A 23,881-nucleotide genomic window follows, 5' to 3' on the forward strand; every position below is an offset into this window, starting at 1 on the left:
GGGGGCAGCCGCCGCCGCCTCCTCCTCCCGCCGGTGCCGGGCGGGGGGAGCCGGGCGGCGCGGAGGGGCCGGCCGTGTGAAGGGGAAGGAGGGAGCCGGCGCGGGGGCCGTTCCTCCCCTGGAAATGCCCCTCCTGGCCGCGCCGGCAGCCGGGGGCGTCATGTAGCGCGGAGGGAGCGGGCTCGGCGGGGCGGGAGAAGCCCCTTCCTTCCTTCCTTCCTTCCCTGCCTCCCTCTCTCCCTGCCTCCTTCCCTCTCTCCCTCCCTCCCTCCCTCCCTCCGTCCGCCCTCGCCGCACACAGGCAGCGCAGAGCGGCGCACGGCCGGCCCTCTTCCCCCGCCCAGCTGGGGTGCATGCCCGCCGCGCCTGGCGGAGGGACGGCGCGTCGCTGAAGCAGCCCCCGGCCGCCGGGCAGCCCCCCGGGCAGCGCCACCACCATGGCCGAGGAGAGCTCCGACGTCCCCAAAGAGTTGATCGGTAAGGGACGGGGCATGGCGGCGGGGACGTCGGGGTCCCGGGGGAAGGTGTTGCGGTAAGGGGGGGGGGGGGAGGGGGGCAAGTTTTGAGGCCGCCGTGCGCGACCCCGGGCTGAGGGGAGGGAGATGCGGGGGGAGCCGGGGAAGCCGCGGCGCTGGGGGGGGGGGGGAGGTGTCGTGTGGAGCCGGGGGGAGCTCCGCGAGGGATGTGGGGGGGAGCAGAGGGGTCTCTGTGGGTGCCGGAGGGGGATCGGGGGGACTCGGAGGAGCCGCCGGGGGGCGGCGAGGCCGCGCCGACCCCGCTGATGCCTGCGGGGAACGGGCGGGCGGGGGCTGCGGGCCTGCGGCGGGGAGCGGGGAGGCGGCAGCGGGGGCGAGCAGGGGCTGTAGCCGTGTCACCGTCCCCGGGGGGTGTCCGGGGGCCTGGCAGAGGCGCGGTGACAGTGCCCCGGCCCGGGACAGCCGCACCGTTGGCCGGCCGGGGCAGGTCCGCCGGGCGCCGCGGGCTGAGGCTGCGAGCTGCGGCTCTGTTCGTTGTTTTTGATTTCCACCCCCCCTGGGCTTTGCATACTTTAATACTCATTTTCCTATGTGTGTACGAGGGGAGCGAGGGTATTTGTAATTAAAGTTTTATGGTCGCCTGCACGCAGCCCCCCCCGCCCCCCCCCCTTCCATGGTAAAGCTCAGGAAATCGTAGGTGGTGGTAAAGGTCCCTGGAAATGCTGGCATCGCTGTGGGGGGAGCTTTCGGTAAAAGCATCACTAACACGGTACTTGGTAACCGCTGTCATTTGGGGGGAACGGATCTGATGCTTTAGGCCTGGTCTCAGCCACCTTGCTTATGCCAAACTTCCTTTGCGATGTTGCCTGCTGAGGAGAGATCTAAGGATGAATGGTTTATTTTAAAATGTTGCCTTAATGACAGATGGAAACAGAAATTTGTCAGGCAACAAGGTACATGTTGCATTAAATACAGCCCTTAGAAACCTCTCCTAGATCGTGTACCCTGTTGCATTTCCTTCAGTTTCGTCAGCCAGTGCTATTGCTGGGAACTGGCTTTAACGTTTATAAAATATTGGTAGAAATCTGTGTGGAAAGTTGCATCTGTCACATAATTTTTTTCTGTATAGACAAAATAGCTGTATTTTGCAGTCCTTGTAGCGTGCAAACTGTGGGGTTTGCTTTAGTCTACAGTTTACTACTAAGAAGTGATAAGCTGGCAAGTGTGCTAGGAGTAGCTATGGTCAAAACCATGAACTTTATCTTTTTTGAAAATGGCCAGGCATGTTGAGGTGCTAATACGTGGTACTTGCTGACTGTGGCTCTGCCCTGTATTCTAGTATGCCATGGGTGAGGTGTGGTGTGTATTACGAGGAAGAGCGAAGTGAGCATCTTCACGCATCCTGTCCTCTGGTGGCCTTGGATAATTTTAGGAATTACCTCCTAAGTCCTGGCACCCTGCACCCACCCAGCTTGCTTCGTCAAGGGCTTTTCTGGGCTATGGAGATATGTTCATGTAGATTGGTTTGATTTCTAGCAGTATTTTGGTGTCTGCATGATAAAACTTAACCTTTTAAATAGGCTTTTTGTAGTAACCCTATGTCTTGAGAACAGGATGAAAGGATGTGCTTTAGCACTTAGTGATTGGAGCGCGGAGATTGAACTGGGGGTAGGAGTGTTTGAGCTGCAGTTTTTGTTCTGTTACTCACTTCCCTTGTGACCTTTGTCAGGTCTGGTAGGTCATAGTCTTCAAAAAACCCTGTCTTACTGTTGGCTTACCTGGATCTGCTTCTTCTAAGGTGTGGATTTCTGAAGGCAGGTACACATGGTCTTCGGTGTTAAAAATGAATGAGCACTTGAAAATATGAGCCTTAATGTTGTGTTTCCATCTCTCAGTCTGAAAAACTGCTTTGCAAGTCCACTTGCCGCTGATGTGTAAAGAAGTGTCCTCAGTCACATGTGGAATATCTATGAAATTTATATCTTAATTCTTTGAAGAAGCATTTCTAGCCCTTTCTGGAAGATAGAGCCTTGGAGGCAGCTGAGATCCCGATGCTCTGTGGAGGAGTCTCAGGTGCCAGGCCCTTTCGCTGTCTACCGCTTGTTGAAGTGTGAAGTGCTGGAGCTGAGGGCTTGCAGTTGTTCCCACTGCTGCTGGGTGGGAACGGTGTGGGACCTGTGGGAAGACAAAGGGAAGCAGGTCTCCCCACACCGGCACCTCAGGAGGAAGTCCCTTGCTAGACGCAGGCACTTGGAGCTGTTTGTGGGAGAGGAGAAACCAAAAGGGAGAGGCTGGGGGTGGAGGAAGAGTAGCAGAGACAACAGTAATACCTTTCCTTCTGCAAGGTGATAGGACTTGATGAAAAAAACCAGTGTGATCAGCTTGCTTCTGGGTTCCCAAGCAGGGACAGAAAGACCAGAATTAGGCATTACCCATGGGAGAGGAAGCCTCAGGATAAGAGTTCACATGGGGATGACAGAGCTGGACTTTCCCCTGGGCTTTGCTTACCTGACTGCTCAGGGAGCTTGCAGCCTGGCTCCTGACCAAGTGGTTGCCCAGGGAGCCGGCCGTGCTGGCTCTCTGCCACAGGGCTGGCACGGCTTGGGGCAGGCTTCTGGCTGGGCAAGCCACTGCTACCGAGGAGCTTTTGTTTCCTGATAGGAAAATTAAAATTCCTGGGGAAAACATGCTGATTCTGCAGAAAGAGCTCTTTCTGGTGGAGAGTGGCTCCGACCAGGCGTGTTTCTGACTTGCACACCCTCCTGCCCTGCAGGCAGAATGCTGTGGCCTCGGCTAAACGTCCAGGCTTAATAAATGGTGTGTTGTTTGCGCTAACGCATTCTGGCTACCGGATGAAAATTGTGCAGAAAAGTGCTATACGGAGTGCTATAATTAAAAGCCTTGGGAAGAGCCCATTATCTTCAATTTTAGCCTTTAAACTTTAGCATGCATGAGGGCAAAGTGTGTATCTGGGGAGGGTGGAGACTTGCCATTTACAGATGCCAGTTGTATTGCTGGAAATAGGTTAATGTGTTTTAAAAGATTCCTTTCTCATTCCTTTTCTGTGGGGGCTGGGGAGTGAAATTTACAAAAGGTGCCAAATTGGCTCTTCTAGATGAACTCCTCTGTTTATCTCCCAATTACATCAGTGTCAGTAGTTGTATAAGCTTTCTGACATGGTTCCTTGTGTACACTTTCCTTTCAGGCCAGGGTGCAAACCTTTAGGGGAGAGGCTGGCTCATTTGCTTCTTGGCAGAGACCATGTATATGCCTCTAAGTTTTAAAACATTGTGGCAATCAGTGTAACTTTGGTGTTGGCACCATGAGGTAGCTACGTTGTCATTGAGACTTGGACCCAGACCTGTATTGCCTTCTGTAGCATCCGCTGCATAGCGGTCCGGCGTTAGTGTCTGGAAGTCTGCTTGATTTGCTTTGCAACGTAAACGTGCAGAGTGCATAAAGTTAGAACACTGGCTTTTCCATTACTGGACCCATTTAGCCTCCCTGAAATTAACAACAACAGGCTAAAGTTTTTGCAATGCAAGAAGCTAATTGGCTTTAGCAAGCTATGAGGTACAAATAATAACAGGTGAGGAATTTGTTGTATTTTCTCAGAGGAGAAAGCAGTGCTGGGGTTTCTCTTGAGAAAGTTTTTGATGTGTAAGTAGTGCTGGAAAGAAATACAAAACTATGTTTAACATCCTGGCATATGAAATCAATAATCCTATCATAGTAGACATAAATTATCCTGTAGATGACATAGTTACAAAGGTTGTACTTGTGTTAGGTTGTGTTTAGTATTGGTGCGCATGTGTAGACTTCCATGAGTGCAAGCAGTTGAACAACATAGCTCTGAGTCTTCCTGAAGAATTGACAGTGATACCTGTTCCCTTCTCATGTTAACACTGAAGGTATTTAATTAAGGTGTTTTCTTTTATTTCAGAAAGTGTCAGGGATGTTATTGGGAGGAAAATTAAAATTTCGGTCAAGAAGAAAGTAAAGCTGGAAACCAAGGGCGATAAAGTGGATAACAAAATATTGGTAAGTATGATAGAATGACTCTGATTACATATGTGAAGGAAAAGCCAGAAGGCTTTTCAGAAGGCATTAATTCTCCTCTGGAAGGATTCTTTGAACTTTATGTGTGCTATAAGATACACATATTTTTCTACTTCCTTGCTATCCCGCACAGCAAGTTGATGTGCCGGCATGCACACAATACATACAAGTTTATCACTGAGTTATTCTCCAGAGTTTAGGGTATTGTGTTGTGGACTGATGCAAAAGCAAGCTGTTATTAGAACCTGTTCTAAAATAATTTGCTCATTTTGCTGCTTAGGTTTCCCTTTCACATCTGTAGGAATTTTCTGTGGACAAGAAATGCAAAACAAAGCATGGAGAATTGCTTAGCTTTTGAGAACCTTCTGAAGTTTTTATGCAGTGAAGGGTAACAGTAAAACTGTTTTGCTTTTTGAACTCAAATGACCTTTTGTACTTTTTATTATTCTCTGTTAAGTCATACATACATCTGCTATTTAAAAGAAATGCTTGATGTGTGGGATCCTCCATTGTCATTCCTAAAACTGTAGTGGAGGAAAGTGTCAAATTAATCTCACTTGAGTATGCTTTCCTGTTTTCTCGAGAATAGTTTTGCTGGCCTCTCTTGATAAGAAGAAAGCTGTAGCAATGAGCTGGTATGCTTGCATACTTGAGTACTTACATATGCAAAAGGAGATGGAACTTTATTTCTTCGTTCTTTTGATACCTCTCTATCGGGACAACTCTAATAACAAACATAAATAACTGCAGTGCTGCTATAATATTTTGCAAGATATTTGAGATTTGGTGCTTTGTGTCAGTAAAAATGCTATTGCAGAGTTGAAAATTTCATTGCCAAAACTGTTGTTACAGATTTTAAGGTACATGCCTCATGCAGATATTCTGTTTTGTCTTTAAAAACCACAGTTTATTAATCTGTTCTAAATTATCTTCATAAAGTACATGTTGCATATTCCTGGGCAGTAAAGCTGTTGATAATGGTTTACTTTTCAGCAAGAGCAGCTACTTAAAGAATTTGAAATATTTTTTGCATGATATCTACCCATGTTACATGTAGCTCCTGCATTGACAGTTTCTGTACTTTCTGTACTGGAAATAGATTGAGTATGTGAATGTTGATTGATTGTCTCTATTTACTTGAAAGCCATGTTTATGGGGAAGGCTGACAGTTTCACTGAAGCACTACCACTTGGTTGACCTATTGACTTACACAGAATCATTACAGTTATCAATAGTGAAATATATTGTGGAAATACTGTTCTGATCCGATGGGACCAAAAGCATTTCAAGCTTTGAAGTGTCAGTGAAGTTTCTGAGGGAGGTACTACTCAGCAGTAATGCCTAAATGTGGTGACTCAGATTATTTATTTATTTTTTTTTCCCTCTCTTTAATCTCCTAAACTCTTAGGTGGGGGACTTTAACCTTTTATGACTGAAGAGGTACTGAAAGGGAGGGAACATTTTTAAGGGGCTCACAAGTTAGTGAGCACTTCTGTGGTGCATGCATGTTGTCGTCAGTGCATAGCATGAGGTTTTCAAGGGGATGAAATGCTGGTGGGGGTGTTGTCTGCTAGAACCATTTATTCTTTGATGCTGAACTGCAGAGGATTTATATGGGGAAAAGAAAAAAGATGTTTTCATGGTTAGAGAAATGGACTGTTGACTGCTGGGGCTGAATTTTGTGTTTTCTTTTGCCAAAAAAGACAACCGACCTGTGTGAAGCTGTACAAATCACTAAAAACGAGTTTTTACAACTTTTCTCTAAGTGCATGTGTGCATCTTTACTTTATGTGGGGTTTTTTTGTAAAATTGTGGAGTGTTGTCTGCTGTGGCAGAGGCCAGTGGAAGCTGTGGTTCCTTTTGAGGATGCAGAGTGCTCTGAAAAAAATGACACCAGCGACACCTTAAGCTGAGTACCTCAAATTGGTAGAGACTTGGCCTTACTTTGTGTGTCTACACAATCTCACTTCTTACCTGTCAAGTAGAGGAGATATACCCTCCTCTTACCAAAAGAGTGATACTGAAAATAAATAACCTTGCTTCAGAAACATGCAGGTGCTTAATGCTAAACAGCACAGGAAAGCTGCCAACAAAATTAAGAATTTTTGTACTCCAACCTGGGACTTAACAGTATTCTGTAAATAATGCATCTGGCTGTGTTCTGACCAGGGCAGGTAAAGCTGAATACTGAATTGCTATGCTTTGGGTGAGCATGTCAAACTGAATGCTGAATGAAGTGTTGGTGCAAAAGCAATTAAGTAATTAAGGACTCTATCCTTAAGTGCATACACCAGAGGGCTCAAATGTGATTGCATGGGCAACCTTCATGCCAGCGCTCCTGGACTCCCAAGAGCTTAGTTTTGAAATGTTAATCTTCTTCTGAGTACGGTCTCTTGAGTGCACGTGTGGCAATGAAGTATTTTGAGATTTTGGGTTAAATTTTATTAGTAGTTGGGTGTTTCAAGCAAAATAGGTAGCATGCGTTGGGTCCAGTGCAAAATACCAGTTGCTTTCACTCTAGCTAACCCCAGAGCTGTGGTGGAATGTGCTCAAGGTTTTAGAGGAGGTTGATCGCAGAGGCTGGCTCTGAGCCCTGGCACCCAAATCAGTGCTTTAATTAAATGATCTCTCATCCTTCCTTCCCAGGAAAATCCAGCAAAATCAGTACCACTTTGAGACAGGGAGATTAGTTAAAAATGACTGCACTTTGCAGGTAACTATAAAAACACTTGACCTCTGGCCCTGTTGTTCACAGTGTATTCAAGGTGCAGAGTACTAGAATATGGATATAACCACTACTTAAGTCACTCTGCTCTAGGAAATTCCTCTGATAATTAAGATAGAAATTGGAATCTGAGACTAAACTAAAAAACAGTGAAAAAAAAAAAATTGTTGCTTGAAATAAGGTCCCTATGTTAAAGTGGTAAAATTGGTGGGTAAAGTCCATGCTTGCCATAAGGTACTTTAGGATCTCAGCTTTGGGTGCTGGAGTTTGGAAATTATAACTGGGTTTTGATGTAAGACAGCATTTTTCCTTTTTGCTGTTTGCACAATGAGCTTGCTGTCTCAGTAATCTCAATTTGCAGTTATTTAGTTTTTCAGTTAGTCATAATGATGCAAACCAGTAAACATGGCGAGGTGCTCAACTGCTTCTGGTCTGCTGGTACCAGGTCTCAGGTGTGCAGGCAGCAAACTGGTATCCAACCCCGAAAAGTCAGTAACCAGCTTGAACAGGCAGAAGATCAGTCCTTTAGCAATTAGGGCCAAACCCCAGCTCTATCCAAGTCTTCTTTATACTGTAGCACAGCAAAGCTGTCATTAGGGAGGGCAAGGAAACACCCATGCATAGAGGAAACCTTGAATGGTGACAAGCCACCAAGGAGGAGCTGCCCCATGGGGCAAGGTTGCCAGGCATCGTGGGGCTCCCCGATGGCCAGTGAGGCAAGCAAAGCAGGACTTGGGGTGGTATCTGGGGACAGCTGTGCTCTGGTGGTCACCGTCTGGGCCGTGATGAGACCCAAGGTCAAGCCAGGGAGTCGGGTCGGTGGGACAGGCACAGCCAGGGAAATAGATGGACACAGCCATAGCTGCTGCTTTGCTCCGGCTGGGGCTGAGTGCTGGAGCTCTGGAGCAATATGGGGAACCCCAGTCAAGGCTTCTCCCAGCTTTTTGGGTCTCACACTTGCACCATGCCAGACCTGGCCTTAGGTGTGGGCAGCCAAACTTCAGCAGTGCCCTTGGGCAAGCTCCCCTGGCTGGCTCCAGGTGGCCCTTAGCCAGAGGCAGGGTACCGCTGCGGGAGCAGACTGCACTGTGTTTGGCTTCAGTATGGCTCTCAGAAGAGTGGTTTTACTGGGTTAAAATAGATAAGGATGTCACTGTTTTGTAATCCAGTCCAGGATTGCTTTGGTTTTGTGGGATTGTTTTGTTTAAACCCCTTTTTTTTTTTTATGAGGACAAGGTTTAAGGCATCGTGCTGAGTGGCTGCTGTGTTCCTCCTCACACTGACAACTTCTGACCTTCTCTCTAGTTTCAGCACAAGCTGATGGGTATGTAGTGGTCTCAGCAGTAATGATAATAGTGTCGGTTTTGCGTATGTACATGGGAAACAGTTGGAAAAAGACAATAAACTTTACTCCTATTCCCTCTCTGCAGGGCCCCCACCTTTTAGCAGCATAAGGGATCGGGCAGAATGCCATGTCCATGAGAGATTTCAGTGTTTTGTCTTGGTTTTTAACCCAGAGGCCTCAACGGTTATCAGATTATCACCTACAGACAAACTCTGGCAGGAAACTGGGCTTTTTAATTTCACTGTTTGTGGTGCCGCTTCCCCCCCTCCCCCCAAAAAAAACGCCCAGAGTTGCTCTACAGTGTTTTTCTGAAGGTTTCCCGTGGTGGTTTCTTCCAATCAGATTTGTTGTAATTGGTAGTAATGGCTGAGAAGTTTAAATTGTAAGACAAACGCAGTATGTTAAATATGCCTGACCAGCTTGTTATGAAATACTGATGTTTTCAGGAGTGATTCATGACAGGCCAGAATTCAGGATTCCTCTTACTTTTTGTTTCTTTACTATTAGTAAAAGAGAATGCTCCTAGTCTAGTTGCCTTTGAGATTAGTTTTCCTTTCCAAAATAATACTATTTTAGGCATCAAAGGTGAGGAAATATTATAATTGCATACTTGCTGCAAATGACTATGCTCTTTATATGGCTGGTCTGGGGTTTTTTTGCTTTGTTGATGGGTTTTTTTGGTTGTTGGTTTTGGTTGGTTTTTTTAATGTTTTCCTAACCTTAAAGTCATAGAATAGTGTGATGTGATGCCGTGACCACGAGCACTTTATTAAGAAATTACATCAAGGAATTTCTTTTATGCTGCTCCCTCAGGTCATTTATGTTCTCTTTGTTAAAATATCACAGTGCTCCTTCTGGAACTGGGACGGTTGCTTTAGTGGGTGGCTCTCCTCAAAATGTACTCTATGCCCAATGTGGATTCAGTGGGAGTGATTTGTATGTACTTGTCACTTTCTTTGGGACATATGTTTCCATGGGCTTTTAAAACAAAATTAGTGGACTCATGTTTATATTTGTTCTGTGCACATCATCTGAGATTTCATGTTTTGCTTCTACAGACTCACTTATAAAGGCTCAAATTCTATTATAAAAAAAAAATAATCTACCTGTATTTACTTGTAAAGGAACGATTATGGCCATCTTGTGCACTGTCCATGTGGCCTCTGAATATTGCTTGAGCAACCTGGCTGACTGTAACACCGAAGCAGTTGAGAAAGGCATGTGTGAGCTGCTGCGCCTGTTCATCCTTATAGGATGGCAGTCTCTGGGTAGAGGCAGCAATATGTTACACTGCCAAAACTATTTTGGGATTAAAAGCTCTGGAGCTTGTTTTCCATTGTTCATCTTTTGTCTTGATCCATCTGTGATATTCTATTCAAATAGAGATGTATTTCTCTATCTGTCTAGGTGCAAATGTCTTGCCTTAAAAATATGCACTTACATTAAATCACTAAGAGCATGAAGCTTGCGGGGTTGTCCAAGGTTAGTTTTACATAAAATGTGTGCAATCTTGCACGTTATATCATGACAGCTGGTGTGTGATAATGATGTTAAATATGGACATTCTTTTAAAATAGTGGTGTTTCCTCTTCTCTGCCCAGAACACTGAGTGTTATGACATATATCTTAAGTGTGTGTTTATGAAGATAAAAGGAAGTAGGTGTTGGTACATCCCTCATGTCAGGAAATCTAAATGAAGTGAGGTAGAGTAATCAAAAATACTTATATGTGAAAATGTATTTTAATACATTTACAAGACGCCTCTTAGAAAACATTTGAACTGTGGCCAATAAGATTGCTACAGAAAACGGAAATAATAAAGGTACTGCTGGAAGGAGAATTTATTAATCCAGTCATGCAGTTGTGTACATAGTCCCAAAATAGGTATTGTTTTAAAAAATACTAACTTATGTGCAAGTTTTACTGAAATCTGCATTTGTTATACACTAATCTATAACTGGTGGGAGGATTTACAGATTTAACTTTCTGATGCAGTGATGGTGCCTGCAAACGTTGAAGTCCTCTTTGTTGAGATGTTTCCATTTCTAGGAGGTGAAACTGGCCATCAGTGGAATTAACCGAGTTGAGAGGAATGCTTCCCTTTTCTTTGGGAAACACACTTTTTCTATAAATAATACACTGTAAATAAACACTCTCTTTTTCTGTAGTGTATTCTTTGCACGCTCTGGAAGGATGGTATTACCGTTACATCAGAAGAGCAACTCATTTGCTCTCCTTTCTTTAGTTTTGGGCAACTGATGCATGTAGGGAAAGGTAAGGAAAGATAATTCATCTTCTGGTGCCCTGAAAGTACCTGCCTTTGCTCGGTCTCATGTGCTTTGCATGTGCACACCCATCTGCAGGCATATATATTCTTATCTGTGTTCTGGAAGGAGGAAATGTAAACATTATCTCACTCTTAGCGGCTTCTGCTTTTCTGTTCACAGCTCTAACAGCTATCAGGAAAAAAGGATTGGTGAGAGGCAGGAATCCACTATGGCTCTGAATTGTTCATGGGATCTTTCCTCCTGTCAATTTTTCATAACCCAATTAAAAAACATTTTTTTTTTTAAACTGTCACACTCTTTCTACTTCTTTTGCTGAATATGTAATGTACCAAAGGGGTTTGCTAATGTACTTTTGTTTCTGACTCCCTGCCACCATTATTTGTGAAATGGAGCCTTCCTAAGCAAGGATTTGCATTGAAATTTGTGCATAAAAGTGGCAGAAGACTGACTATTACATATAATTTCCCCAAAGCTGGAAATAAAAAATAGAAAATGAGCATTAGGGTCAACTTCTTGTCTCACTCACTTTTCTCTACTGATGGCTTCATTTTTCTAGGAAAGAGAAGACTTGGAGGGGAACAGAATCTGTGTTATATGGTGGACCAATATAAATGCAAAAACCTTGTCCATGTTTGTTGTTTTTTTGTGTGTGTGTGTTTTTTTTTTCTTTTCTTTTTTTCTCTCATGGCTTGTTTTGTCTGCCTGAAATTACTTATTCTAAGAAAAGACTTCTCATGCAGGGCATGTGGTTCACTTTACAGTAAGTGGTGTGGAGGATGCAGTAAGCTTGAGAAAGGCTGTTAATTGAAAAGTTAGCACAGCGTACTGTGAAAAATGTGTCTTGTTGCGCAGAGCCCCTCTCTTCAGCCATTGTGCAAAAATTGGTGAATGTCACTGATTTGCCTGATGATTAAAATACTTTGGATCACCTACAATTCTGCTTTATTTAGTCCTCATGGTGGTGGTAATTTAATTCTATGTAAAGTAATTACAGGCCCAGGATGTAAGATTATTCTTTAAATATAACTGCTGCTAGCTGTGCTTTGTACTGCTACCAGTCCCCAAGCTATGGATTTCTGCCCTTGTTCCTGTCAAATCTCTCCCTGTGTCCAGAATACCCCTCTGTGGCAACTCATGAGTGTCTTTTTGTAATAATAGCTTCCCTAATTTGAACATTTAAGGTAACAAACTATTGAAAATTTAATTCTAAGAACCAGCGTCTGATAACCCAACATTCCCAAAACAGACCTAACAAAATTAATTGGCCTGCTGGGTGAGGGAAGAGCTGCCCTGCCTTGGGGAGTCGGGGTTGCAGTACAAGGTCCAAATATCTGTGGGCTGGGATTTTAACGTTAGCAAACTGAAACAAAGTTTTGTTGGTACAAAGTTTGGAGAAGTTGCATGGCTGGTGGTGAGTGTGGTAGAGGTGGTTGCCTGGCCCCATGGGGGCCAGAGCAGTAGCTTCTGGGAGTGCGATGGATAGGTGGGGTTTTAGCAAAGGGGAAGGCTTCCCTCCTCAGCTGAACAGTATGTGCTTGTTGTTATATTACTGGGGGGGGGCTCTGCAAATGAATCTTGACAGCACTCGCCCCTTTGAACAAATACAAATTAAACGGGTCCACGTGACGTGTGTGGCTAATGCAAAGGTGCCTGCAGGATAGAAACTGTGAGCAAGCAAGGGGCAGGGTGTGTTTCTGGATTTTCTTTGCAAAGTGACTTTTATTTAAAAAAAAAATAAAAAATTGTGGGCTGGGCTCGTGGGTTTTGGGTATTTTACAGCTTATTCCCTTGGCTGACAAGTGATGGTTGTATCCCTGTGTACAGTAGAAGGCCTGTGTGACAGCGGGATGGGCTTCAGAAAGTGCGTATGTGGGGATGGAAAACAGAAGGGGAGAAGCTGGGTGTATTTTCCCCTTAGGATTTCTGTCCTGCATCGCTTTTTCAAGCGGTGTTTGTTTCTGTGCTTTTTATATAGGTTGATGACTAGATTTAATTTTTTTTCCCCCTTTCTGCAGTTTAAAGTGGTGGCTAACAGCATGCTGCCTCCAAGGCGGGCAGCGGTGTGGGTAGGACGTCTGGAAGTACTCTTAATAGCCTGGGCTTAGAAGGCTGAGGTCACTTGGAGCAAACCATTTCCATTTCGTGTTCCTCAGCGCTTGAAAGACGCTTGTCAGAGGCATGTCTTTATGGAATAAGTACCTCAGGTACATGTCTCTTTTTGTTTCTCTGAATACATCCTCAGCTCTCTGAACAGCCTCTGCCCCTTGTGCCTAAAACTTTGACAAACCATTGCTTTTGTAGAGCTTTGTGAAATTTTGGGGATTTGAGCTAAGTTACAAGTATCTACTTACTCTTGGGGCACGGGAGGAAAACAAGGCAGCGATGTGGCTGCTGCTGAGGGGTTCTTACTCAGATCTGATTAGGGGAAGTGAGTGGCTGTTGACCCTGATCTGAATTGGGAGATGGGGCACTGCTGTGTTTGTTCAGGGTTGACCTTTGAATGAAGGCTCTCTGCCTTCAAGGCCATTAGCAAGACCGAAACTATTCATACAAAACCATTGATAAAGGGGAAGCCTTTCACAGGCTCATCTCTTAACAAACACTTGAGCCTGGTGCTTAAGAATGATACCAACTTACAGCCTTGTATGTGAGCTTCTACTCTGAAGCAGGACTCGAGGAGCCCTGGTTGTGGGGCAGTGAAGGTAGGTCAGTATAGATGGTTGGATTTTTAGTGCAGCCAACTTTAACTGAAGATCTTCTCTTCTGGTGTTTACGATGTTGCCAGTAAATATGTGAAGAAACGCAAGATTCGTTAGGTACTGATGCGTTGTTGAGTAATAATTTCTCCAGTCTTGGTACGCTTGTTCATATTCCAAATCTAAAATACAAAATATGTATTTTATATTATTATTACTACTTTTTAAAGTGTAACATATAAAATGTATTTTATATATAACAGGCACTTTTCTTGGCTGTGTCGCTGTTCACATTTGCACCTTGCAAGTGTCAGGAAAGCGCAGTGTTTGGGCTTTGAGCTTTCTGTTCTCTCACCTCAAGGTGCTGGAATGCCTGCATTTTTTGTGAAGTGTATCAGCATATGCTGTGTACACTTGTTGCATATACTATGGGTGTCTTTATGTTGCCTTTCCTACCTTTCCATCTGCCTCTTTGCTCTCCTGCCATCTTCTGTGCTTCAGCAAGTCCTCAGAAACTTTCCTGTGTGTAAGTTCTGTCAGGACTTGGGTTTGCTTTTTAGTCTACCCCTTCTCTCACAAAAATATCCCCATTTTCCCAACATTGTATTCCTCCGCTAATGTCTCCTTTCCTTGCAGAGATAATACAAACATCCCCAAAGACCTTAATATCCCCACAAATCACAGAATCACAGAATCTTAGTGGTTGGAAGGGACCTTTGAGATCATCGAGTCCAACCACATTAAAAAAAAAAACAAAAACAAAAACACACAAACAAACAAAAAAACACAACACAAAACCAAACAAACAACAACACCCCCCCCAAAAAAAAAAAAAAAAAAAAAAGCAGCATCCATCAACTAAACCCCACACCCACAACCTCACACACAACACCCCACCACAAACCAACAATCCCGGGCACTAGAGCATGCCCTGAAGAGCCACGTCTACACGTTTCTTAAATACCTCCAGGGATGGTGACTCCACCACCTCCCTGGGCAGGCTGTTCCAGTGCTTGACCACTCTCTCAGTAAAGTAATTCTTCCTAATATCTAATCTAAACCTCCCTTGCCGCAGCTTCATACCATTTCCTCTGGTCCTGTCGTTATTCCCTTGGGAGAAGAGGCCAACCCCCGCCTCTCTACAGTTTCCTTTCAGGTAGTTGTAGAGGGCAATGAGGTCTCCCCTCAGCCTCCTCTTCTCCAAACTAAACATGCCCAGTTCCCTCAGCCTCTCCTCATAGGACTTGTTCTCCAGACCCCTCACCAGCTTGGTGGCTCTCCTCTGGACACGCTCCAGCACTTCAATGTCTATGAGGATGATGGACAGAACATAATGCTGCTATGCTAAAAAAGATTACTGGCTGCCATAAATTTCTTCTTTGTTCTGTGTACGATTGTACCTTATCCTGTTGACCAAGTTCTCTGCTTCCTTGTTCTCTGATTTCATCAAACTCTGTGCTAGATCTCTTTGTGTCATGGAAGCAGTTTGGTTCATGCTGGGCGCTATGGGGCTGTGTTAGTATAATTGGGTTTTAGGTTCTTTCCACCTTTGCCATGGCAGCTTTCTTAGGTAAAAAAAAAAAAAGAAATACTGCTAGCATCTCAAGAGAGTACTGCACAAATTGTGGTTGCCCTGAGGGAAAGCAAGATAGTATGATGGGCACAACTTATCTCTGGCATTCCTCTCTCCAGCTCTCTAGCTAGATGAGCTGTTGAATCAGAAAAAAGGAAAAACAAAACAAGTAAAGAATTGTAGTAAAACATGCAATTTAAATGCAATTACTTGCTGTGGATAGTGCCAGAGCAGTCTAAAATACTGCTTAAAAATATTTTTTAAAGTTAATCTGTGAATACAATGCTGAGTTGCCTGATTATTATAGTTTTCTCTTTGCTTTGGGAAGACATTTTCTAAGAGATTTGACTCCACAGCTGAATTTAGGTGTTATCTTATGCAATCTCTACTATTTCCCTCACAAAGGATTTCACAGCAGCTTTTCTACCTTTTACTTGCTTAGCTGCAGCGTGTAAGCAAACTGCAGGAGAAGCTAAATGCTGGCTCTTCCTAGACTTCTATGTAGTTACATTAACTAAAGGTTGGAAAAGCTGGTTACCTGGGGAAGAGTGTGTTTTCAGTCTTTAGCCACATGCAAAGAAAAGTCTTCAGGAGCGACTTAATACTGCAGTGATGTATGTTTTGTCTCAGTTGTGAGCTGTTACTGTTTTTTTGCCTTCACTGAATAATACTAAAAATGGTAAGACTTACAGGTCTCAAGTCTTAAAAGTTGCATGTTCAATTTAGGAAGATTTTTAGGTGGCTGCAGGATTAATGCCAGCGCTCAAAACACATTGCCTTTTTGTCCTCATTGTTAAACTGTGATTTTTGTCAGCTGGCGAAGATTTATTAAACTTAGTAAATGCTTATTGTGAGCTCTAGAAATATATTTTTTCCATGTTATGTATTTTGAAAACATTTAGCAAAAAATATAGAACCTAAAGGTGAGTTAGTTTCATGTGGTATTTCCTGTAACACTGTTAGATGGATCTGGTGTTGTTTGTATGTGCATGAAATTGTGTGAAATTAAAATCCCACAGGTTTTTGTATGGTATTAATTTATCACAATGTAGGCTTAATACAATTTTAGTAGGTCTTTGTTCAGTTTGAGTGGTTAAGTCTGCCCAAAATAGATTATTCTTCTATTTTATTTTTTCAATTTTTCTATGTTGTTCTTCTTTTTCCTATTTTTGTCTTCTGTTGTTTACTTACTACACAATCCTTACGTTGTTTTTCCTTTATGGAGGGTCTGTTTACTCTCACCATAAAGAAAATTATTGCAGACAATTGTTTGAAATCAATCAAGGCTGTTGGCAAGTCAGCATCTCAGCCTCCCCTTCCACCTCTGTAACTGCTCCAGCCTTCCACTGCGCTCTGGGACCTGGTTCGTGTGGTGCTGATGGTGCCTCTCCCTTCAGCCAAGAGTGGCATCAAGCTTGCATGGATAAATGGGTAATGGCTTTAAACTAAAAGCGGGAAGATTTAGACTAGGTATGAGGAAGAAATTTTTTACAATTAGGGTGGTGAAAGACTAGCATAGGTTGCCCAGAGAGGTGGTAGGTATGCCATCCCTAGAACCATTCAAGGTCAGGTTGGATGGGGCTCCGAGCAACCTTATCTAGTTGATGATGTCCCTGCTTACTGCAGGGTGGGGGTGGACTAGATGACCTTTGAAGGTCCCTTCCAGCCCAAACTGTTCTATGATTCTATGAATTCTGCTTGACACAGAGCACTAGGGACCTCCTTTCCTCTGCCTTCCCAGGTGCCGCCTGCTTGGGAGCCAGGCCTGCCTGCTGCTGGTGCTTTCTGGCTCTGAGTAAATGCAGTGTAGTGTCAGGGTGGCTTAGATCCTAACGAGAGGAGGAATGCTATCATGCTTGTACGTTGAGATGTGCTGTAAAGAAGGCTTTGCTGTGGGGTAGCCTGTGCATTGCAAGTTCAGTGTGGCTGTTCCTTGTGTAGCCTTGTTCTTGTGCCAGAGCCCCCTGGGGAGCTGGAAGAGGCTGGGGCTGTGCTTGAAGGAGGAGGTGTCCGTGCTTGCACAGCTCCTTCTGTAATGCTAGACCTCTCTCTTGCCAGATGCAGGAATCTGCATGGTGCTGCTCGACTTCAGAACATGATGGGAGGCAGAGATATGCTACCTCTACTGCTTCTGTTAGTGCACCAAAGAATGAGCTAAGGGAGCTGTATCAGGGGGACTGCGTGCTCTCACCAGCCGTTTTGCCATACACGTTCTGTGGGGGGCCACCCTCAGAAATGTTTTCCCAAGTCATATTCACCTGCTAATTTTTTACTTTTATTGCTAATTCTTCTTAAAAAAACCCTTAGCTTGTGCAAAAGGAGATATGCCGCCTGACAGAACTGGCAAAAAGAAGAGTAACTTTCTCCAGCTCCCTGTGTCACTGTTTCTGAAGTGGTAATAGCAGCTTTTCCTGGAACATAAAGAGGAAGAGCTGGCAGAGACATAAGGCTCTCAGTCAGAAGCCTGGCAGAAATTAAGCAAGCTGCCTTAGTTGTTGTGTTTTTATGTTCTCTTGAAGTGTGTTTTCCATGGAGCAGGCAAAGGGACTGGTTATAAATACTGCACCAATTTCACAGGGCTTTAGTTCTTGGTGAAGTAATTTGAGATCCTTTGGTAAAATGTGTTATCTTCATACCTTTTGTTTATTTACGCCATTGCAGTTACCTTTGAAAGACAAATTGCTTTATCACAAGTTGCATGGGTTTTGTTGATGTATGAGTACCCTTGTGGTAAATGTAGCAAATTGACAGAGGGTTGCAGAAGTGTTTTAAAATCCAAGAGACTTGCTACAATGCATGGGCTTTGCTCCACTCTCCCCTGAAACTGCTTCAAGCTGTGCATTAGCCTTGAGGTCCAGTTCTCTTAATTAAGATTTAATATAATAAAATATGCTGAGAAAATCCTTAGGTGTGTGGGGTCCAGAAGCATCTTTGGGGAGCCATCTGAGTTTCACTGAATTTCACTGAATTTTTTTTAGAGTTGGAAGGGACCATATAGATCATCTAGTCCAACTCACCCTGTTGCTTCTTACCACCTAGTATCTTGAAGGACACTGAGGAAATTGGATAATCAACATTACGTTCATGGATATCGGATGACCTTCCCGTAGGGAGTAAAGAGGTTTTCATAATTGACTGTTGGATAATCCGATGGCATTGTCTAAGAGAACAAACAAGAAAAAATGTGTTCAGGTAGAATTTGTCTTGCCATGGCATTTAAACTTGGGTAGTGGAAATCAATTAAACACTGATCTGTTACGTTTTTAGGCGTTCTGAATAACCCATCTGTTCAGTTATGTTGAACCTGTATCTACTGAAGATGTCACCAAAATCTGATTTTGGTTTCTTAGCTGTAGTCTCTTGTGGTCTAAGTATAGAGCACTCCTAGGTGGTTTCTGGACCTCACGCTTGCAGGATGAGGAGCGGATTGGACTGCCCTGGGCAGAGTTTCTTGCACAGCCTGAGGATTAGTGGATCTGTTGGTGCATGGTGGAGACAGGCCAGTTGGACTAGGCATTAGGTTAATGCTTAGGGCATTGTGGATGCATTGACACGAGGAAATTTAGTATCTGGGTTACAGTAGCCTCCAGCAGTAGCGTTAAGCTGCTACTGTAAGAAAAATAGTCCTTTTCTAATTTTAATTTTTTTTTTTTTTCCGTGTAATGGAAAATCTGTCCTGAGCTGATTTTAGCATTACACAGAGGTAAAAAATCCTAGCATTTTGCAGTTGTCACTGTACTACTCACTCTGTGCTCAGGTTGCTTTCAAGCATCTGTAATGGGGATATTGATGTTTTTCCTCTTCTGTAGGCAGAGTTCATGCGTAAAATTAATGTTGAGCTTTTAAGTGTATTTAATAATCACCCCTCCCATGAATGTATACCAATGCATATAATGTTGCACATACTGATGCTTTAGATAGGTCTGTGATTGAAAGAGCCAGTTTGTAATATATTGGGCAATATTTTATGAGTCGATTATATACATTTCAAAAATTATTGTGTTATACTGTTATTTTAAGGTCAGTAGAGTAACTGAAACAAGAGGCAATAAAATCAGATCTTCTGAGCCCAGCATGCTGCCTCTTGATTCAAGATGATGTTTAGTTACTAAATGTGTTTTTCCCCAGACAGAGTGTATCTGCAGATTCTGCAATGCCCATTTGTTTCAGCCTGAGCATATTCCTCTGTTGACACTTGCTGTGAAATACCGTAGCCTGGTTCACCTTCTGTGCTGCCGAGTTCTTGTAGCTTTATCTGCTTCGTTTATTCATTATTAAACGCATGCTTTCTGCTTGACAAGTGCTATAAAATCCCTTTCACTGTACTGAACCCAAGAACCTCCATTGGGAGTCTAGATAGGTTATTAATTTTTTTTTTTTTAAATGCAAATACTATGCGTTTCTACTTTCCACTGAAGTGCTCTTTAGACCAGACTACTTAACAGGCTGGTAGATTCTCTCCATCCTGCTCTTTAAGCTGTGTGGTTGTGTAAAAATGAAGTGCTAGATTTTTCCAGATTTCTGCTGAAAACAGAAACAAGAATATCTCATGTGTTTGAAAATGTTTCTAGAGGTCTGTTAATGTATTAGGTCTATATTAAAATGAATGTTCATACTGTGTAGTATGTGTGTTGTTATATGTACTTGTGTATTAATGTGGCTGGTATGCAATCCCCATTAAGAACAAGCACACACAGCATAAAACTGAAAGGTATGCTGCTCTGACATGAATTACAAGGGTTCAAGCTTTCTGAAGTTTTAATTTTAAAGCAACTCAGTTTATTTTGTGTTAAAATTTTTTTTTGTTTTATGATCATTTGAGAACAACACACAAATCAAGGCTTCGCATTTCCTTCCTAAGCTCTATCTTGTGTAAACACTATCTTGTCTTTCCATTCTTACTAAGCACGTTCTGACTTGTTTTTATTACACTGCATTTTGTTTATCCTTAGATGAGCATTCCAGTATTTGGGAGCTATAAACATACCCGATACTAATCCAGGATACCAACTTTTCCTCTAAAGGGAGAACAACAGAGTTAACCACTAGATCTTGGTTTGATAAGAAGGTATCTTTCCAAATACAGGCTTTCTGATTCTGATTCTTCTTAGACAATACAGCCACGGTAGATTTTAGCTCAGTCTTCACCTGTGTGTATGTATTTGCTTTGAAAATAACCAATTTGGGGACTGTAAGGTTCTTTCTGTAAGATTCACCTCTTGGGTCAAGAGTGGTAGCCTCAGAACTTCTCATGCAGTTGGATGCAACACCACCAGTAACCCGGGACAGCAGTTTTACTGTCAAGATAGCTAACAGCAGAAGAGCTGACTCTTCCCCTACAAAAGAACAAAGCAGCAGATGGGAGGCTGTCTGAAGAATATTTCAAAGAAAGGCCAGGGAGGGTGAGATCAAGGCCAGAGGAATTACTCAGACTGTTCAGTGAGCCTCCCTCTTGCTTTCTGTACTTGATAGACTGCAGCTGTGAACCTTGTCCTCCACACAGCAGAAGGCCTGGACAGAAAGGCATAATCTTTTTCTCAGAGTAGGGCTCAACTAGTGTTTCTCTAATTGGGTGAACAGAAACTGAAAAAAATCAATGGAGCTCAAGTGGCTTTGGGGATCTTGGATCAGTCTATGTGCTATTTTTATGGCCATTATTAGTAAAGAAGACCAAGGAATTGAGCCTTCCTGTGACTCAAACTCACGGTTTTTATCTGGTCACAACTGTGATCATCTTAGCTGTTCCATAGCTTCGCTCTTACCTGCCCAAGGAGCAGCTGTACATCTGTCCCAAGTCCTGTAGCTGGTGAAGTAGCCATAGGGTAGGCCATGAGCATGACAGGTGATGTACAGGTCTCCTCAAAATGCTGTAAAGCAAGCTGGGCACCAGAAACCAGTTTCTCCTGACTGGTAGGCTCTTGGTCCCCCACCCAGTGTTGAAATAGCAGGGTAATTCCTTCTGGGTCATAATATGTCATCAGAGGAGAGATGCTGGAATCCAGGGTAAGTGTGCAGCTGAGGACCATGACCCTTGGTAGATGTGTAGTCAGTACTGCTTTAGGACCAAATGGACCACTACCTCTTTCTACTAAGGAATGCTGTTTCAGTGCCATTAGTGCAATTATCAGGTGCAAGCTCTTCCTTTCCAGTAACACTGGATCTGCTGAAATGCTTCATTTCCAAGGCATAGGATCAAACTTTCCTTTTTGTTTTAGTGCTGCAAAACGCATGGAAGTTGTGGGAGCACTAATTGGAACCAAGTGTGTCATCTGCAATGAATAAATAATTGGATAAATTTATATCCTTACCTCCTCTGTCTAGTTATGTGTTTACAAAAATGCCATGGTGTTTGTTTTCAAGGTGGATTTAACACCATTCCTTGGAAATCTCAGACAGATGTGCAGAGCTCACTGTTCAGAGGCTTGAGTCTGGCTTACAGGGTATTTGTTTGAACATTGTTTCCACACCCAAACTTGTGGATGCTGGAAGCATTTCTGGTGTGAATATTAATGTTTGTCTCCTGTGAAGACTCACAGGGGTGAAGCCCCACTCTAATTTCTGTGGGTGCTTTTTCAGTAAACTTAGTTTCTCAAACATTGGTAGGAGTGAGTGCTTGTGTGGGAACGCTAGCCTATGGCTGTTGGTGCTTGCTGAGAACAGTGTGTGGTTGGCTTAGCTTCACTGTCTAAAATCAGTGCTTTATTTCTTTCTACTGCTTTTTTTTTTTCCTTTTGTTGTTTTTTGAGAATAATTGTGAACAAATCTAAACTTGAAAATAAAACTTCTTTTTTTCTTGTTGTTGTTGTTTTGGTGCTTCTGATGTCTGACCAGATAACATTATAAGAGAGTACACAAGGATAGCATTAACTCTGAATTACACTGCATTTTAGCTGTTGTGTTTATGGGTGAGGAATTAAAAAGTTGGAACCTATCACGCAAGCATTCATAACAGCAGTTTCTAGTGACAGAAAGCCAGAAGGAAAATCTGTTACCTCGGGTCATATTGACAGTGGTGTCTGCTGTCACACTTGCTTCTTTGGATTTGATGGTAATAAAAATGCCTGAGCATAAGCTTTAAGCAGCAGATTGATAACTGAGTGAATGGTAAGTGTGATTATTTAATAGCATTAAATACTTAGGTGCATATGTATAAAAACCCCTAGCCAGCAGCATCCAATAATCAAGTGAGGTTGTCAATTTAGCGTAGCCATCACATAAGCCATCACATTGAGCAGGCGGTGTGCACTTGCAGCCCAGAAGGCCAATCACATCCTGGGCTGCATCAAAAGAAGTGTTGCCAGCAGATCCAGAGAGGTGATTCTGCCACTTTACACTGCTCTGGTGAGACCTCACCTGGAGCACTGTGTGCAGGTCTGGAGCCCTCAATATAAGAAGGATGTGGACCTGATAGAGAGGGTCCAGAGGAGGGCCACCAAAATGATCAGGGGGTTGGAGCACCTCTGCTACGAGGACAGGCTGAGGGAGCTGGGGTTGTTCAGCCTGGAGAAGAGGAGGCTCTGGGGAGACCTAATAGCGGCCTTCCAGTACCTGAGGGGGGCCTACAGGAAGGCTGGAGACAGTCTGTTTACAAAGGCCGGCAATGACAGAACAAGGGGTAATGGCTTTAAACTGGAAAAAAGCAGATTTAGATTAGACATTAGGAATAAGTTCTTTACCATGAGGGTGGTGGAGCACTGGAGTAGGTTGCCAAGGGAGGTGGTTGAGGCCCCTTCCCTGGAGACATTCAAGGTAAGGCTCGACAAGGCCCTGGGCAACCTGGTCTAGTTGGGGGTGTCCCCACTGACTGCGGGGGGGGTCGGACTAGATGACCTTTGAAGGTCCCCTCCAGCCCAGATGATTCTATGATAAATAATCTTACACCCATTCATGCTGAGTGTGTACCTTGGGTCTTCCTCCACATCCCCAAACCAAGACAACTCAAATCAATGTGTTCTTTTCCCTACCAGATTCAAAAGGTGGTCATTTGCATGGAGTGGTTGGAATAGTTTAATGACAGGAAGATAAGATCCTGGAGTCATAAATACTATTGGGAACTTTCAGCAGCTGTCTGTTTTCATAAGAAGGCAGATGCTTTTGGAAAGGCTCCACTCCACAGCTGGGAAAACACATACCAAGCAAAAATGCAGCTTGAGTTGGGTTTGACAAACCAACTTTTGTTTTGTTTAATATCTTTGTTTCAAAATTGTCTCTGTGCTCTGATAACGTAAGTGATTTCAGTGTAGTTCAGTGCTTCCCAGTTTGTACTTCCCCAGTGATGTCCATGCAATAATCTCTCCTGGACAAGTGTCGTGTTTTTGCAACTTAGAGTGTCCTTGAACTGTATGGTGAGCTGTTATAACTTGGGAAGCTCAGGAAGACATACCCACCAACTTAGACAAATAAATAACTATCTATAGCTAAACATTTTTCTTGCACTAATGTAAGCTATTCCTCTATTTTGAAAATGCTAATTTTTTATGAGATCTGTATCATTTGCCTGCACATTATAGCAAACGAAGTATATTGCAATATATTTGTTATTAAAAGGAAAACCAACCAGAAGGGAATTCTCTCAGTCTCTGACTCTAGGGAATATCACCTGTAACTGAGATGTAAAGCTCTTCCCTGAAGTGAAACTTCATGCAGGCAGATTTATTGTTAGTAAGTAGGGAAAAACATATTGCGAGGCAACACAAGCATTTAACAGATTTTAATAAAT

General features: G+C 43.5%; 1 protein-coding gene across 1 annotated transcript in view; it reads left to right on the top strand.

The window, feature by feature from the left end:
* Positions 1–437: 437 nt before the first annotated feature.
* Positions 438–23,881, top strand: part of CARMIL1 (capping protein regulator and myosin 1 linker 1) — a 194,891-nt gene continuing 171,447 nt past the window's right edge. The window contains 2 exon segments of the mRNA XM_074146280.1: positions 438–477; positions 4,420–4,517. Coding sequence (XP_074002381.1) covers positions 438–477; positions 4,420–4,517 — 138 coding nt within the window.

The sequence above is a fragment of the Numenius arquata genome, chromosome 4, assembly GCF_964106895.1.
Source record: "Numenius arquata chromosome 4, bNumArq3.hap1.1, whole genome shotgun sequence".
NCBI classification, from domain to species: Eukaryota; Metazoa; Chordata; class Aves; order Charadriiformes; family Scolopacidae; genus Numenius; species Numenius arquata.